At 44.6% G+C, this 15,721-nt stretch overlaps 1 protein-coding gene across 2 annotated transcripts in view; it reads right to left on the reverse strand.

The window, feature by feature from the left end:
• Positions 1-15,721, reverse strand: part of Hr96 (Nuclear hormone receptor HR96) — a 104,958-nt gene that overhangs the window by 68,912 nt on the left and 20,325 nt on the right. The window contains exon 3 of one of the 2 annotated variants that reach the window (XM_070531412.1): positions 7,573-7,603. The exons of the other annotated variant lie outside the window; for it this stretch is intronic. Within the exon in view, the coding sequence (XP_070387513.1) occupies positions 7,573-7,603 (31 nt within the window). The remainder of the gene's footprint in view (positions 1-7,572; positions 7,604-15,721) is intronic. 2 annotated transcript variants of the gene reach the window in all.

Here is a 15,721-nt window from a genome sequence, read left to right on the forward strand (position 1 = left end):
GTCCTCTACTTCACCGGCACTTCTTGTGCAGTGACATTGTGACCTTTGTTTACTGCTCTAAGAGAGCACGAGAATTTGAAAAAAACTTTGGGCCTTCTTAACTTCACTTTTAAAGTAGATGCGACAGCATTTCCATATCATCTTGAATCTGCTCAACCTTAAAATTAGGGGTTCATGGATTAAATTCGATTAATGCGTATAAGCCGGTAATCTGGGGCAAATTAGTGAGATAAGTGGGTGAGCTAATGTGAATAAGTGGAATTGGTGCGTTGATTAATTTGGATAATAGGAATTAGCGGGCCGGTTAAGGTGGATTAGTGGGTCGGGCCAACCTCAATATTTTTGGGGTCCTTGGCATTTGCAAATTTTCCGGTGCTATCCCTCTCCACTGATCAGAAAATTTAATTGTGCACAAAAAAGCCAGAAAGTTTTTAGGTGACGATAACCTGAATGCTATAAAATGTCTTTCTTTGTGCATGTATTGCACTTTTACGTTGTTTCTAGTGTAAGATTGACATATCATAGTGAAGTCAATAAATAATTGCCTAATGCATATTTTGTATTCATCTAAGGGTTTTCGAAACAAGTATTTATATGAGGTAAGACTGTAGGAAGCAACTAAACTGAAAAGAAAAAAAAATGAGGGGAGATCAACTGGTTTGATGCAAAGGAAATCCAATAGCATTCTTTAATACCTTCTCTTCCTTTGTGCTACCATTCTGCAACCTTGGAGTACCAGCAACCACTACCACTGCTTGTGACTTCACTAAGCTACTCTTTACTTGAACCCAATCGCTGTCACCTGTCGCTGAAGTGTCATTAGCAAGTTGCTACCGCTGGTGTTTTCCTATAGTCATTGAGTCCTTACAGCCATTCCTTCTTTCTAGCCGGTCTGTTAGCAGGTGGAAGGTGGGGAGGAGGAACTCTCTCCAAACGCCACCTGCCATGCTTGACAGGTAGAAGTTGATGCCGACAGCAGACCAACCAATTTTTTTTTCAATGTGAAAGCATTACTTGCCTCATTGAGCAAAAATGTGTGTGTGTGTGGCGACATTTGATGGTACCAAAAAAGATGGCGGACAGGCAGGCCCTGTGCTGCCCAGAGAAGTTGCCTGCCTGCCAAAGAGGCTGCCCGCTTGCCAGCAGGCTGCCTGCCTGCCTGAAGATTCAGGCGAGGATGCATGATTTGGAGAATGGCCCGTCAATGGCCGGCCAGAAGGGGCGACACCAGGGTGCTGCCCACTGGCCAAGAGGCTACATGCCTGCCTGCCAGACAGTGAGGATGCATTATTTGGAGACGAGGTGCAGCCCATCACTGGTCGGCGAGAGGAGTGGAGCACAAAGCAGCACCGTGGCGGCTACATAGAGCCGTTGTTGTTGTTTTCCTCAAGAAAACAACTGCGGGGTAAGAAACTGCGTTTATGAAAATTAAATTAAATTAAGTTAATAAAGTAAAATAAATTAATAAAAATAGACTTGAGGCCATAAAGAGTAATGCTTTCACATTCGCACATGTAAGCAGCCTCAAGTTTCCCTGTGAACGTTTTATTTCACTTCAGTTAGTGTTGTAATCGTTGGCCTCCCATAGAAAACATTTGTAAGTTGGGCAAGTCACAACATTTACTAAAAGAAACCTACATTATGAATTTGTATTTATACCGACATGACAGAGAAACGAAAACACAGCAATAAAAGAGTACAACAAAATAACACTCCTGTTTTTTTTTTCTTTAAACCCGTTTGAACCGGTTCAAACTGAAACGGAATGGTGCTCGGGAACCAAACCTGGAACCAAACCCGAAAGGCTTGAACTTGAACCAAACCGAAAAAATTCCAGTTCGACACCCTGGTGCAGAATATATGCTGATACACACATTAAGTGCTGCATAGTCTTACATTCATCACTTTTACACTAGGCAGCAATGCTACCCTCAAAGCAGAGATGCCAAAGATGACAAACTACTCATGCAGAAGGCCGTGGTGATGATCTCAAGAAACTACAACAAAGACAAGGCTAAACGACAGATAAGCCAGGTGTAATTGAAGGAAACACAGTGTGGCACCACCTGAGGTACACACAGAGGCTGACTCAGGCTGCCACATTGGCACCATCGTCTTTTCGCAGCCCTGCCATGGAACCGACCTCCCTGTCTCCACAGTGGTGACAGAGGCAGCATGGTGCTCCTGCCTGAAGACACAGTGGTGAGCTGCATTCTTGAGCCACCATTGTTCTCAGAGTTCTGGCAAGGAAGCCCGATCATTTGGCTCCTCAGGCTGGTGGCAGGATTGGTACCACATCATAGTAGCTATGCCTCCTCCTGATCTGTGTCGCGATGCTTATGACACGCTACAGAACTTTGTGCTAGCCCAGCCTGAAAGGGCGGTGCCTCGTCACATGCTTGCTGCCATGAAATTCAATGTACATTTGTCTGCCAGAGCTAGCGGCGTTGAGTCCTCCTCTAATGGCAATCACTCCTCACCACTTAAACTACCTTCGGCTTAGTAGAACTTGTTGTTGGGCGAGTTGGTAGATATTAGCGAACATTGTTTAACTGCGCGAACAAACGAACCACAAAGACAGCGAGGGACAAGGACGGGTGCAGAATTGCAACTAAAGTTTATTACACAACGTACACATATAAGTACACACCCGACATACACCACTGCGTGTGCGCAAAAAAAGGCAAGGTAAAAGAAAAGTAAAACCTTGTATAAGCGAAACGCAACCTACCTACGCTCGTCAATAAACCTCATCTCACTGTTATGTAAATAAACTGAGGTGTCACTGACACATTGTTGCCCCTTCTTTCTAATATGGTACGCCTCGAGTAGCTCTCTGGCTCGGCTATCTCGGCAGCGGCACAAAATCTTTACTTCCTTCATGATCGGCTTGCACGTGCACGCCAGGCAGTGGACAGGCAGGTGCCCATTCGTTTTATTTCTAATAGACAATTCATGCTCACGCAAGCGCACATTCACACACCTTCCTGTTTGGCCTATGTAAACTTTGCCGCATGATAGAGGTATCTGATATACTACAACACAGCAATCTACGTGGGAAATGGAGTGCTTAGTTCCGCACCCTTGGAAGTTATTTTTACTGCTTCCTATACACGAGCATAGCCCAGCGAGCTTGCCGGGAGCCGAGAACACTATCTCAACTCCATACCGTTTCACAACCTTCTTTAAGTTGTGGGAAGTCTTGTGAACATAAGGCACAACTGTCCTTTTCTTATTTTTGCGCTCCCTTGCGTCTTCAGCGACATTGCCTTCTGTCTTTATCTTCTTGAGCACTGCCTCCACTACTGCTGAAATGACTGATTGCGGGAAACCGGCTTCTTCCAGCTTTACAATCTGCTTGTCAAAGCTTTCCTGTATTTTGTGCGTGCAGGACTTCCTTAAGGCTGATATGATGCACTGGGTGGCTATTGCCCGCTTTACCGTCTTTGAATGAGCCGAATCGTAGGGCAACAATTTCTTTTGGGATCTTGGGTTATATTTCCAGCACACATGGTCGTCACAGAAGCTTATAGCGTTGTCTAAAAACTGAATATTATTATCCTTTGTTAGCTCATGGGTGAATGTTAAACCTTTGCCAAGGCGCTGAAAAATGTGTAGTACACCAGCGATGGCGTCGTCATATGTGTAACTGGCTTGCTTTTTTAAAAGTACAAGAAAATCGTCAACATAACTGAACACGGAAACAACCAGGTCACGATCGATCCCTTCGTTTACCGCTCTGTCAAATTCCGATAAGTAAATATTGCACAAGATAGGAGCAACCCAAGATCCTATACATATACCTTGTTTCTGCACGTAATAGTCTTCTTTAAACTGGATGAAGGTAGATTTGAGGTAAAAATCAAGCAACTTTAAAAACCTATTAACAGTCAAGCCGGTAGAATTCTGAAAAGACACTTCGCCATTAACTTCAATACATTTCTGAACAGCCTGAAACAATGCAGCGTGAGGGATAGAATAAAACAAATCTTCTATGTCAATGGAAAAAGCATGGCCAATATCGTCATTCGACTCTATAAAGCTAGTAACAGCTTCCGAGTTCCTTGTTTCAAACGGGTCGTGCACTTTCAGGTGTGATAAACATTTCTGCAAAAACTTGCTTACTTCGTTCTGCCAAGTTCCTCTTTCACTCACGATAGACCGGAAAGGGATATCTTCTTTATGTGTCTTGGCCGTAAAAAATACGATCAAGCCGTCACCTTTACTTTTGTTGACTGAGGTAGCCAGTTTGTGCAGTTCCATCTCCTTGCACATAGAAACGGCCTTCGCCTTTATCCTTGCGACTTTCACTGGCACAGGCTTGAAGTTCTTTTTCACAGCAGCCGTCACCTTCTCGTCGAAAAGCCCCGACGGCATTACCACAAACCCTCCTTCTTTATCCTGTTGTAGCAGTCTGAGGTCGTTCTGTCTAAAAAACCTGACAATTTCTGACGTTGGGTCCTTCCGCTTTGGCCTTTCTTCAGTCTTCTTGACTGTGTTGATTAGGCTGTCCATGCCATCCAACAAACACCTTTCTTGATCCTCTGCCTCCGCTTGCTTGGCCAGGCTCCGGTTTAGGGTCAACCATTCATGCGCTTCCAGTGAAGTTTCCATGCTGTACTTCGGCCCTTTCTTGAGGGTGGACCTTCGGCTTCCACCTGTGGTCCTCCACCACACACAACTTCCATTCTTTGCCTGGTCACACACTTCTTTGTGGCACATGACCTACAGTGCCTGCTGATGTGCCATCAAACATACAGCACCAACTAAATTTCATCCAACCTGCCATCTCTCCATCAATACCAAAAACTTCCGACATCTGAGACACACTGGTGCACCAGTGCGTCTCACACGTGTCTGACGTTGCAGCCGGTGCACAAGACTGCAACAAGTTCACCCTACTGACAGTGCTGCGGCAGTGCGCTATTTCTGTTGTGCACAGACTGAGCCATCCACCAGCTACGGCTCTATTACCTCAATGTTCATGTCACCAACTAAGCGTAATCGGTGTCCGTCCCATTCTACTTCGCTCTACTGAGCACTATACCATGCATTGCAGCAATGCCAACCATTTTTATGGACATCTCCTGCAGAGAAAGTGCATGTTCTTCAGCCTCAACAAGTATAGCCGCTGATTGCTGAGAAATGCTCTGCTAAGCCTGTGAAAGTTTCAACGACCAAGAAAAATTTCCCATGTTCTTTCAGGCCACAGTTTCACCAGTTTGCAAACATCAAGCTTAAATGATGCTTAAATTGCCGCAACGGCAGTCACCAACTCAGCCCTTGTTCCCCACACAGTCTCACAACTGGAGTGTCCATTCCTATACTCGTGGACAACTTTCTGTGGCAATGAAGGGAAAGCTACGGGCGTGTGGCTGCTGCACATGAGAAGCAGCGTGCGTTGTGAGCATTCTGTCGCAGCGCCGAGCGTGTCTGCTATTCCGGTAACCATAGGTGAGCTGGGCATTTTGACGAATGGGTGGAAGGAACTCAAGCTGATGAAGGAGCTTTAGCATAGACGTACGCGAGCGGCCTGATCGGTATGCACGATCCAGCCACCTGGTGGTGCAGAGTTTAATCAGCCAAATACAGAGCTAATACTGCTCTAACCAACTGTAAAACATTTTGAACATTTACAAAAACATATTCCCGATTACACTCCTGTGGAAAATTTACACCAGCAGCAAAGTAGAGTAGTACACTTCGGTACTGCTGCTGTGTTTGGTTGTTTCATGCAGCCACCATGCAGACAATTCATGTTTGCGCGTGCCTTTGCTCATCCCGTAAAACGGCATGGTAAAACTAGAGTGTACTAGACAGTGGTCGAGTGGGCCGAACGGCACTCTTCTGTAAGGCACCGCGTGAGGAAAAATTGTGTGAAGGCACTGCGAGCGAATTGGATTAGAGCGTAGACACACATGGTGGCATATTCAAGATAATTTGACTGCGGGCACCGAGACAGATTGTGCAGGTACATTCTTATAATGATGCTTTATTTCAACTATAAATTTATGTTGACACCTTTTTGCTACGTATATATATTTGAGGCATGGGTTATAATACATGAGGTCTACAATTTTGCTGTCGTTTTAGAGTGTGTCGTTTACTACCAAGCACGTGTTCATTGCGCGGACACTGGCGGATGCCCAGTTTTTCTCACAGAAAGTCTGCGCAGTAAAATCTTTTATGGTTTTACTTGCACTGGTGCAAGCAAGACTCTTGTTGGCTGGTATGAATTGTAGTTTTAACCAGGTGAACTGATATTTGTAACATTGTTTACTAAAAGTAACGCATAATTTTTGCCACAGAAACTGCCTATCTGCAACATGAAGCTACATTAGAAAATTTTATTGATATTCTGTCAATTTACGCGTGCTTCTTGTTGGTGGAATATTGATCAGCGACATTATCACAGAAAATAATATTATAGTGAAATAAACTAGGTTTATTAACTGCGTGGCACAAAGACATGCAGATGACCAATGCACTTCTAGGTAAATCTAAGAGTACATAGACATGTATATCCACGACATATATGTAAGAGAAAATGATCAAATATTCTAAATGCGCTGACTGAAAAAGTGAAAACAACCGACTGAAATAAGCGTGTTTGTTTTAAAAGCTGACCCAGCTCCAGGTGAACCAATCAACTTTCCGAGAAAAGGGATCAAAGCAATTATTGCACTTTATTAAAAACAACAGTGTCAGGGAAAAGATACAGCCTATGTACTCAGACTGAATCGAGGAGACCGGGAAGTCTTCACCAATGTAATCTCTGTGGCTTGTCTGGCGATCTCCTACAACGTGCCAGCAGGTGAAATGAAGTAGAAACATATAGTATAAACGAATGGTATTTGCTATTCATATAGTATTCAACTTGAGAATTCACTATTAAAAAATATAGAATGGCCGTTTCTGTTCAAATGTAACGCATAACAGCACTTTTGAAGTCTTGAAGGTGAGGGGTAAATGCAAGTGAGGACTCTTATTCCGAATGATTGTGCTGCTGGAGAGTCGTGGCTGTTGTGAAGAGGCGTACCAGTTCCCAAGAGAATTAATGCATGGGTGCTAATCGGTTCTTCTGAACAAGTTCCTACCTGTCATTCAATATAAATGCCCCATTTTGGGGCAGGCTGTAAACCTGCTAACTTGATTCATGCAAGGAAACAATTTTTTTTTTTTTTACAGTTTCAGAATGTCTGCAACCCATTAAAATTGGGTGCCTAATGTGGTACCACACTTATCTTCTTTAACGAACACAGCAGATCTACAAGTACCTCTACATCTACGTGAGGCATGCCATTCCTTTAATTGCTTCATTATTAAAGTGAAGCTTTCTTTGCCTTTTTCTTCACCTGTCCCACTGCTCCTGTTGCTGCTGTCTGCACACTGCATTGGGGAGTGGTTCAGAACGTGCATATACATGGAAGGAGCGTGGCAGGGAAGAGACGCAAGGAACTCGTTTGGACCACACCGCGTCGAATGTGCACAATGCCCTCTGGTGCTTCTGGGTCCTCGCCACATTAGCCTCTTGACAGCTGCAATTAACCGTGATCCCCCGCAAGCGCTTACCTTTCTACCAACGTGCAAGTCCACAGGGAAGCTAGATAGAATGGAAGAGAGGAGGGGGGAGAGAAGGCAGAGAATGGGTTGAACCGACGCAGTCGTGAAACGAGTGAATGACAGCCTTGCTTCCCATACAAATACAAGTGGCGCGGGGGGAGATAAGGGAAAGGCGACGCGAGAAGGCAAGGAAACGCTGGATAAACTTAAGTTCAAGGTACGTTATGGTGCGTTTCTGCTATTTCTTAAAAATAAAACCATGCAAATATGTCTAGCGGACAAATTACGCAGGGTGTGTAGAAGCAGAGGCACATTAATTAAAGAGCGCTGCAGGGTCCAGGCGACACAACAGAAGTGGTCGCACGTCAAATCAACACTTCTGTGCCCACCGTGATAGCTTTGTGGCTAGGCATTGCTCGAGGTAGCGAATTTGACCGAGGCAGCCCCGTTTTGACTGAGGCGAAATAAGAAATTCACGTGGACTTTAATTTAAGGACGCGTTAAAGAACACCACACTGCCAAAATTAATCTGGAGTGCCTTACTACGGCCTGCCTCATAATCCAATTGTGGTTTTGACACGTACTGCCCCATAATAAAATTCAAGTTTAATGCTTCTGCCACGATGCGACGTGCCATGTGAGGCAATGACAATGCTCAACCCTCTCAGAGGTTATGAAATATGACACACAACAACGCCGCAAGCAAACACCTCTCCCTTTGTGTTTTGTGTACTACGCAGACAAAAAGCAGTGGAGCACGCAAAATAACATTTAACATCAACTCACCACTCTTGTGTTGACAAAATGTCGAAAAAATTAAACATTCACTGTCAACATCACTGCTAATTATTGTCAATCAAAGCAAACGGCACAGAAAGCTTCACTTACATAGATTCCCACAGTGCGTGGGATCTTCATAATTTTTTTCCTTACGATATAATGCACCGGATTACTGAAAGCAACCGTTTATAATACAGAAGCTGCTTAGTTGAGCAGACGTACAGTTGGGAATGGCATTACATTTACATATGAAATATAAGATGGGCGTACCATGTCTTTCTCAGAAATCTGATTTGAGAATAATTTCCTTCGTTGACAACCATAGAAAAATGCCAAAGGACGCGGCTACCTTTCTTTTTTTTAGTTCAGCAAATTCTGGTGTTTTACGTCTGGTGATGTGATCACGAGGCACCTTGTTCAGTTGTCACCGCGTGCAGTTCTTTACCGTGCACCTAAGCATAAGTATACGAGTGCTTTTCCATTTCTTTCCCACTGAATTCATGCGACCTGGTTTGAACTTGTGAGCTCTAGTTTAGCAACGGAAGGCCATATACACTATGTAGCCACTAATTAGGCGACCGCACCACTTAGTTTTTTCTCCTTTTTTTGTTGTTGTTGGTAAGCATGGACGGGACAACAAATTTCACACGGCTTACGTGCCAAAGATTAGCACATATAATGGCTACCTAAAGCTGTTTTTGCCACCTGAGGTCCGACCACAACAAAAGAACCTGCACCAATTACTCCGCATTCTGTTATGCGAAGAAGACGGAAACATGAGTGGAATGTTACACTGCAGCTTTTTTTTTCTTTAAGAATACTTCCTGTCCTGTAAATGTGAGTACAGGGCACCGGATGGGGCAGATATGTTTTGTTTGAAGCAGCAAGCAGGAAGTTTACACATGTTTTTCCGTTTGCTTTTTCGCAAGACCTTCCTATGGAAAGCTATATGCGCAAAAATACACACAAGAGATACATGCTGCTTGAAGAACAAGAAAAATATTTGCTCTCTAAAGGGAACCGTACAATAACATAGTAGAATGAAAGCCGACACTGCAGCTGCAATGCACGAGCTATCACCGAGCGGCATTAAAAAAGAAAATGAAATAAAGTAGAGAAAGAAAGGCATCTATTTCTAAGGTGTAAATACATGTCATATTCAAATATAAACACCATTTGAGCGGTCTGGACGTATATACCAGTGCGCAAAGTAGTACGAATGAACCTTCGGAGAAGTTCAGCAGTTTCCGACAGCGTGACCTTGATGTAGCCCAATCCACTTCGACAGCAGTGCTGCCACAGCATTTTTTGTCGTTGCGTGCCTCACTGCAAAGCATACGCCACCCCTCTCATTGCACTCAACCTTATTCTAGTACACGCTGGTGAAACGGCCAGGCCCAGTCCGCTAGTGCTCGTGTTTACCTGAATACCGGACACACAAAACAATATTGTGGTAGTAATTCTCCGGCCTAAAGTGACAGCCGCAAACATACAAATCCTGGCGCCGAACGGATAGCGACAGTCCGACAGTCAGATGAGCGGAATGGCTGCAGCCATTCCGCTCATCTGCTGTTTTGCAGAGGAACGCAATATTGCAGCTTGACATATTGCCAGTCGCTACAGTGCTGCCCACAACGTAACAAGGGCGAACCATGGTGCTTGCGAAAAGAAAGATCGAGATTAACACTAATAACAGAGCTCTCGTCGACACGGAGCACATTGTAATGCACGCAGCCGACACTTGCTTTGTGCCGGAAGTGCTTAAGTGTAGTGAGAAATTGTGCTTGAGCATTCTTTTTCTGTTACTTTCTTTTTATAGAAACAAATGAACTAACATTCCAACAATTACAAACAACATTTGTTCCCCATAAAGTTGGAAAAATTATCACTGACGCGCCCTGGGCAGCCAATCGCATAGCTCGCCCTAAAGTGTCATAAGGGCAACTTGCATCAAATGGTCAGGGGCGGCTGAATATTCAGCCGAATGGTGTGCTGCGATTGGTAGCGATTTACATTTTTAAAACCTTATAATAAATTACAGGCTTTACATGGAGCACTTAGATGCATCAATTAATGATCAGAAGGACCTGCCCTAACGACTCAGTATGTTTGTACAAAATCGTCAAAATTGTTTCGGGGTCCCTTTAAGAGTGCACGGGAAGACCTTAAAATTCGGACCACTGGAGGACACCTAATAATGCCGACTAGAATCTGCACGGCAAGAATTACCTTTCATGACCGGACTTACCCTGCTATCTTTGTTATCCTCCAATCGTGTTCACGAGATGTCATTCTCGACATGGACTACCTGAACCAACATGGTGCAATCATTGACCTAAAGACGAAGTCGATAACGCTGTCCGAAAGTCAAGCTATACTGCCGGAGAGCTCTTGTAGTGGCCACGCCTTGAGTGTGCTCGAAGATCAAGTGAGTATCCCACCTCGCTCCAGCATTGTCATTTCCGTCGGCACCAAAACACCTGCAGATGTAGGAGGCATCATATTTGCGTTGAAAGAGGGATCGCTGGACTGCATGAAGGAAAAGCGAAAGTGATGCTGACCAACTTCAGCCAGGAGTTCAAACACGTCAACATGGGCACGGAGATAGCGCACGTCGAGGAAATTGTGGAAACCAGCAATGCGTTTGTCCTCTCAGATTTTGCCGCATCTACCTTGACAACCATAGTTCCTGAACCAGTCTTCAAAATAAATCCAAGACTCCCCATGAGTAAGCCACAACAGCTCAAAAGTCTTTTCTGATGATACAAACACTGCTTTTCGATCTCATCATAGATTCGGCAAACACCAGTTGCAAAGCATCACATAATAACTGAATAATCATAACTGAAGAACCTGCTCAACTACTATGCCAGAGTCCTTACAGAATGTCAATGTGAAAATGAGAGGCTGTAAGGCAACAAGTCGAAGAAATGCTGTGTGATGACAGCATACCGCCGGTGAAAAGCACGTGGGTGTTTCCTGTGGTCTCAGCGAAGAAGAAGGATGGAAGTCTGTGCTTCTGCCTCGATTATTGCAGCTTGAACAAAATCACCAAGAAGGATGTATACCTCCTTCCACAGATAGACGATGGATTAAACCGACTCTGCAATGCTAAGTACTTTTTGTCGATGGACTTCAAGACTGGTTATTGGCAAATTGAAGTAGACGAAAGGGATTGAGAAAAGACCGCATTTATTATGCCAGACAGCCTCTTCGAGTTCAAGGTGATGCCATTCGGACTTTGCTCTGTCTCTGCAACGTTCCAACGAATGATGGACGCAGTCTTGGCAGAACTGAAGTGGCAGACTTGTCTCGTCTACTTGGATAATGTTGTAGTCTCTGCCAAGAATTTCTAACACCACCGGAGGCGGCTTCAGACAATGCTAAAGGCGACCAAGTCATCTGGACTCACCCTGAAGCTGTAAAAGTGCCGTTTCACTTACAAAGAACTTTTGTTCCTAGGCCCCGTCATCAGAAAGTCTGGAGCCCGTCCTCACCCACAGAAGATAACTGCCACGGCTAAGGTCCCACTGCCCGTCGACAAGAAGGCAGTGAGTAGATTCCTTGGCCTGTGTACCTATTACAGGCGCTTTGCAAAAGACTTTTCAAGAATTGCGGAACCATCAGCTCATCTCATGAAAGCTGAAATCGACTTTAAATTGGAAACACGGCAGGGCGATGCATTTGAGGAGCTGAAAGAATGGCTGCAGTCACCACCGGCACTTTCACGTTTCGATGAAGACGCAGAGACTGAAATCCACACAGCCGCAAGGAGCGTAGGCCTCGGTGCCATGCTAGTTCAAAGGAAGGACGGAGTTGAAAGCATCATAGCTTACACTAGCCGGTCACTGTCCAAAGCGGAAGCCAATTATTCTATGATGGAGAAAGAGTGCCTTGTGATCATTTGGGCTATGGCGAAATTTTGAACTTACACATCCGGCAGGCACTTCTAAGTGGTAAGCGACCACCATGCCTTGTGTTGGCTGGCAAACTTAAAAGATCCTTCATGTCACCTAGCCTGATTGATCTCAGACTCCAAAATTTCAACATCACCGAGGTGTATAAGTCCAGGAGAAAGCATTCTGATGCCGACTGCCTGTCGCGTGCCCCTATTGACCCACCACTGCAAGACAACTGGATGAGGACGCCTTCCTCGAAACAATAAGTGCAGATGACTTTGCCGAACAGCAAAGAGTAGACCCAGAGTTACAAACCCTTGTAGAGTACTTAGAAGGCAAGATCGACATTGTCCCTAGGATATTTCGGCATGGACTGTCTTCGTTTTGCTTGTGAAACGACGTCCTCATAAAAAAAAAAAAACTTCTCCCCAGTACGCGCAAACTACCTTCTCGTTGTGCCAGCAGCAATCCAGCCAGAAGTCTTGTACGCTCTGCACAACAATAAGACAGCTGGGCAGCCCAGGTTTTCCCATATGCCCGCAAGAATACAAGATAAGTACTATTGGCCGTGCCTGACTGCCAACGTTAGCCATTACGTCAAGACATGCCGTAACTGCCAGCGACGCAAGACACCACCGACAAGGCTAGCAACTTTACTACAGCTGATTGCGCCTCCTTGCTGACCATTTCAGCAGACCGGGATGGATTTGTTGGGACCTGTTACAACGTCAACATCTGGAAACAAGTGGATTGTCGTGGCCACTGACTACCTTATACGCTACACCGGAACAAAAGCCCTGCCTAAAGGTCATGCAGTGGAAGTAGCGAAATTTTTCGTCGAGAACATCCTGCTACAGCATGGTACGCCAGAAGTCCTCATTACTGACAGAGGAATGGCTTTCACAGCGGAGCTTATTCAAGCCATACTGCAATATAGCCAGACAAGTCACCGGAGGACCATTGCCTACCACCTGCAGACGAATGGCCCAATGGAATGTCTGAACAAGACACTCACCAACATTTTAACGATGTACATCGATGTCGAACACAAGACATGGAATGCCATCCTGCCAAACGTAACCTTCACTTGCAACACGGTGGTGCAAGAAAAAACACAGGTCATGCCGTTCAAGCTGGTTTATGGCAGGAACTCGATGATGACTCTCGACCCCATGCTGCCACATATCACCGAAGAAGAGAACCTTAACATCGCCACCTATTTCCAGGGCGCCGAGAAGCCTGACAGCTCGCCCGCCAGTGGATCAAGAACTGGCAGAGGGCCAACAGCTGACACTACAATCTTCGACGACGCTTTGTCGAATACCAGCCCAGCGACCGTGTTTGGGTTTGGACCCCACTACGCTGACGAGGACTTAGTGAGACGCTTTCACAACACTATTTCGGACCCTACAAGATCATCCAACATGTTGGTGCACTGGACTATGAGGTCGTGGTAGACAGGATTTCGCAATCACAGTGGCGCCGCTCACAGCCTGAAATAGTCTATGTTGTGTGCCTTAAGCCCTTCTACCAACGGTAACTAACTTGGGGACTTAGTTTGTTATTTCTCCTGAATGCACGTGCTTTAGTTTCTTGCACTCGTGTTTGTAGCATCGGGACGATGCTTCTTAAGAGGGAGGCACTGACACATGTGCTCATTTATCCTTTTTTGGGGGACTGCATTTCACCCATTAACAACTTGAAGTTATCGCTCAGCACAATATGCACCTGCATGATTGGAACCTACTCAAATGTTACAGATGGTTCTATGTATTGTCTGTTGTTACCGAAGATTGTGTAATCTGATTGTATACACAACGCAAATTGTGTAGTACTTTCTCGAAGACACACAGACACCAGAGATTACTCTGGAAACTTTGATGACTCAAGTACACAGTGAAACCTCAATATAACGAACTTCAGGGTACTGTGGTAGATTGTTTATTATTCTGAAAGATTGTTATAGTGAAAGCCCCAAAATTAACCATTTCGCCCATCAACCCATCAGTTCATAAGTTGTCACCATATGAGCTATCCACGAAAACGTCCTTGTTGGTTCTCAGCACACACTGTTGCTATTTTCCATAGATTCCGCCACCACGCACCACTGAAGCAATGTATAATAAGAGTGACGCACACAAAACAGACGCTGATGCCGAGAAAACTACCGACAAAAAGGTAGCTCCATTTCGCCTCCAAAGCGCAATGTTTATTATTTTTTATTTTTTTTCACATTTCTTGCCGTGGACACTGCAATTGTGTCGCTCGAGGCTGACACCTGAACTATGCCAAAGCACAGGCACATTTAAACGACACCATCTGGAAAGTGCAAAGTGCAACCGTGTGGCATCCCCACGTGTACGACGGTCACATTTCACCGCACACGTAGCTAGTATGGCTGCAGAAAGAAGCACAAAAGAAAGAGGCACGTGCAGAAAGAAGGGTGGAAGAACGATGAGACATGCCTGTGTTGCTAGGCGACACTTTTCTGGGCAGAGCATGCGCTCACAAAACCTGATGCATCGTTGCCTCCACTTGACTGCATTCTTTTTTTCTTGGGCTCTGTCTCACTTTTTCCGAACTCATGCGCCACGACATCCGCTCTCTGTGCCTTGTCACCTGCTAGCTTACCGTTTTGTCTGTCATGAAACATACACAGAAATCTAAGAATCCCCACATTTTGGAATATTAGTTTGTAGTACTGAGATGCTGTTAACATCAAAGGAAAACTGAATGACGGTCAATATTCTGAAAAGTTCGGTATTCTGAAGTTCATAGTACTGAAATAGTTTTACATTGAAATGATAAGAAGTCAGCAGGGTATTTCTGAAAAGTTCGTTAATCTGAAAAGTTTGTTAATGTGGTGTTTGTAGTAACAAGGTTTCACTGTAAAATCTGACGCACTTGGTAGATGAGATTTTCGATGATTGCTGACTTTGTTTGCCCAATAAAACGCTAATTTCATCATTTACAGTTTTGCTGCTTTCTTTCTTCACTGTTACTACAATGTGAATATATATATATATATATATATATATATATATATATATATATATAGAGAGAGAGAGAGAGAGAGAGAGAGAGAGAGAGAGAGAGATGAAGAAGGGGGAGGAGTGCTAGTTGTCAGTGGAGAACCCCCCCTTGAAATAAATTTCTGGCTATGGCGCTGAGTACCTCCGTATTATATTGTTGCATACTTGAAAAAGAAGCAAAGAGAAACAAATCAGAATTTTTTACTCTTGGCAGGATATCACCAGTGCCGAGTTGATACTTGTTTTGCTGGTACCTTTGAACCATTCAAATCCACTCTACAGACAAGCCATGACACTAGCTTTACAACGCACATTACAAAGATGTCTCAAGCAGTGAAGAATAGAGTAAGGGCTCTGCTGTACTCATGGTGCTTCACCCAAACTTAAAATGCAAGTTTTAATTAAAAAGAGCCCACAGCAACTAAAGTGGTGCAATGCAATAAGTTC

The sequence above is a fragment of the Dermacentor albipictus genome, chromosome 1, assembly GCF_038994185.2.
Source record: "Dermacentor albipictus isolate Rhodes 1998 colony chromosome 1, USDA_Dalb.pri_finalv2, whole genome shotgun sequence".
NCBI classification, from domain to species: domain Eukaryota; kingdom Metazoa; phylum Arthropoda; class Arachnida; order Ixodida; family Ixodidae; genus Dermacentor; species Dermacentor albipictus.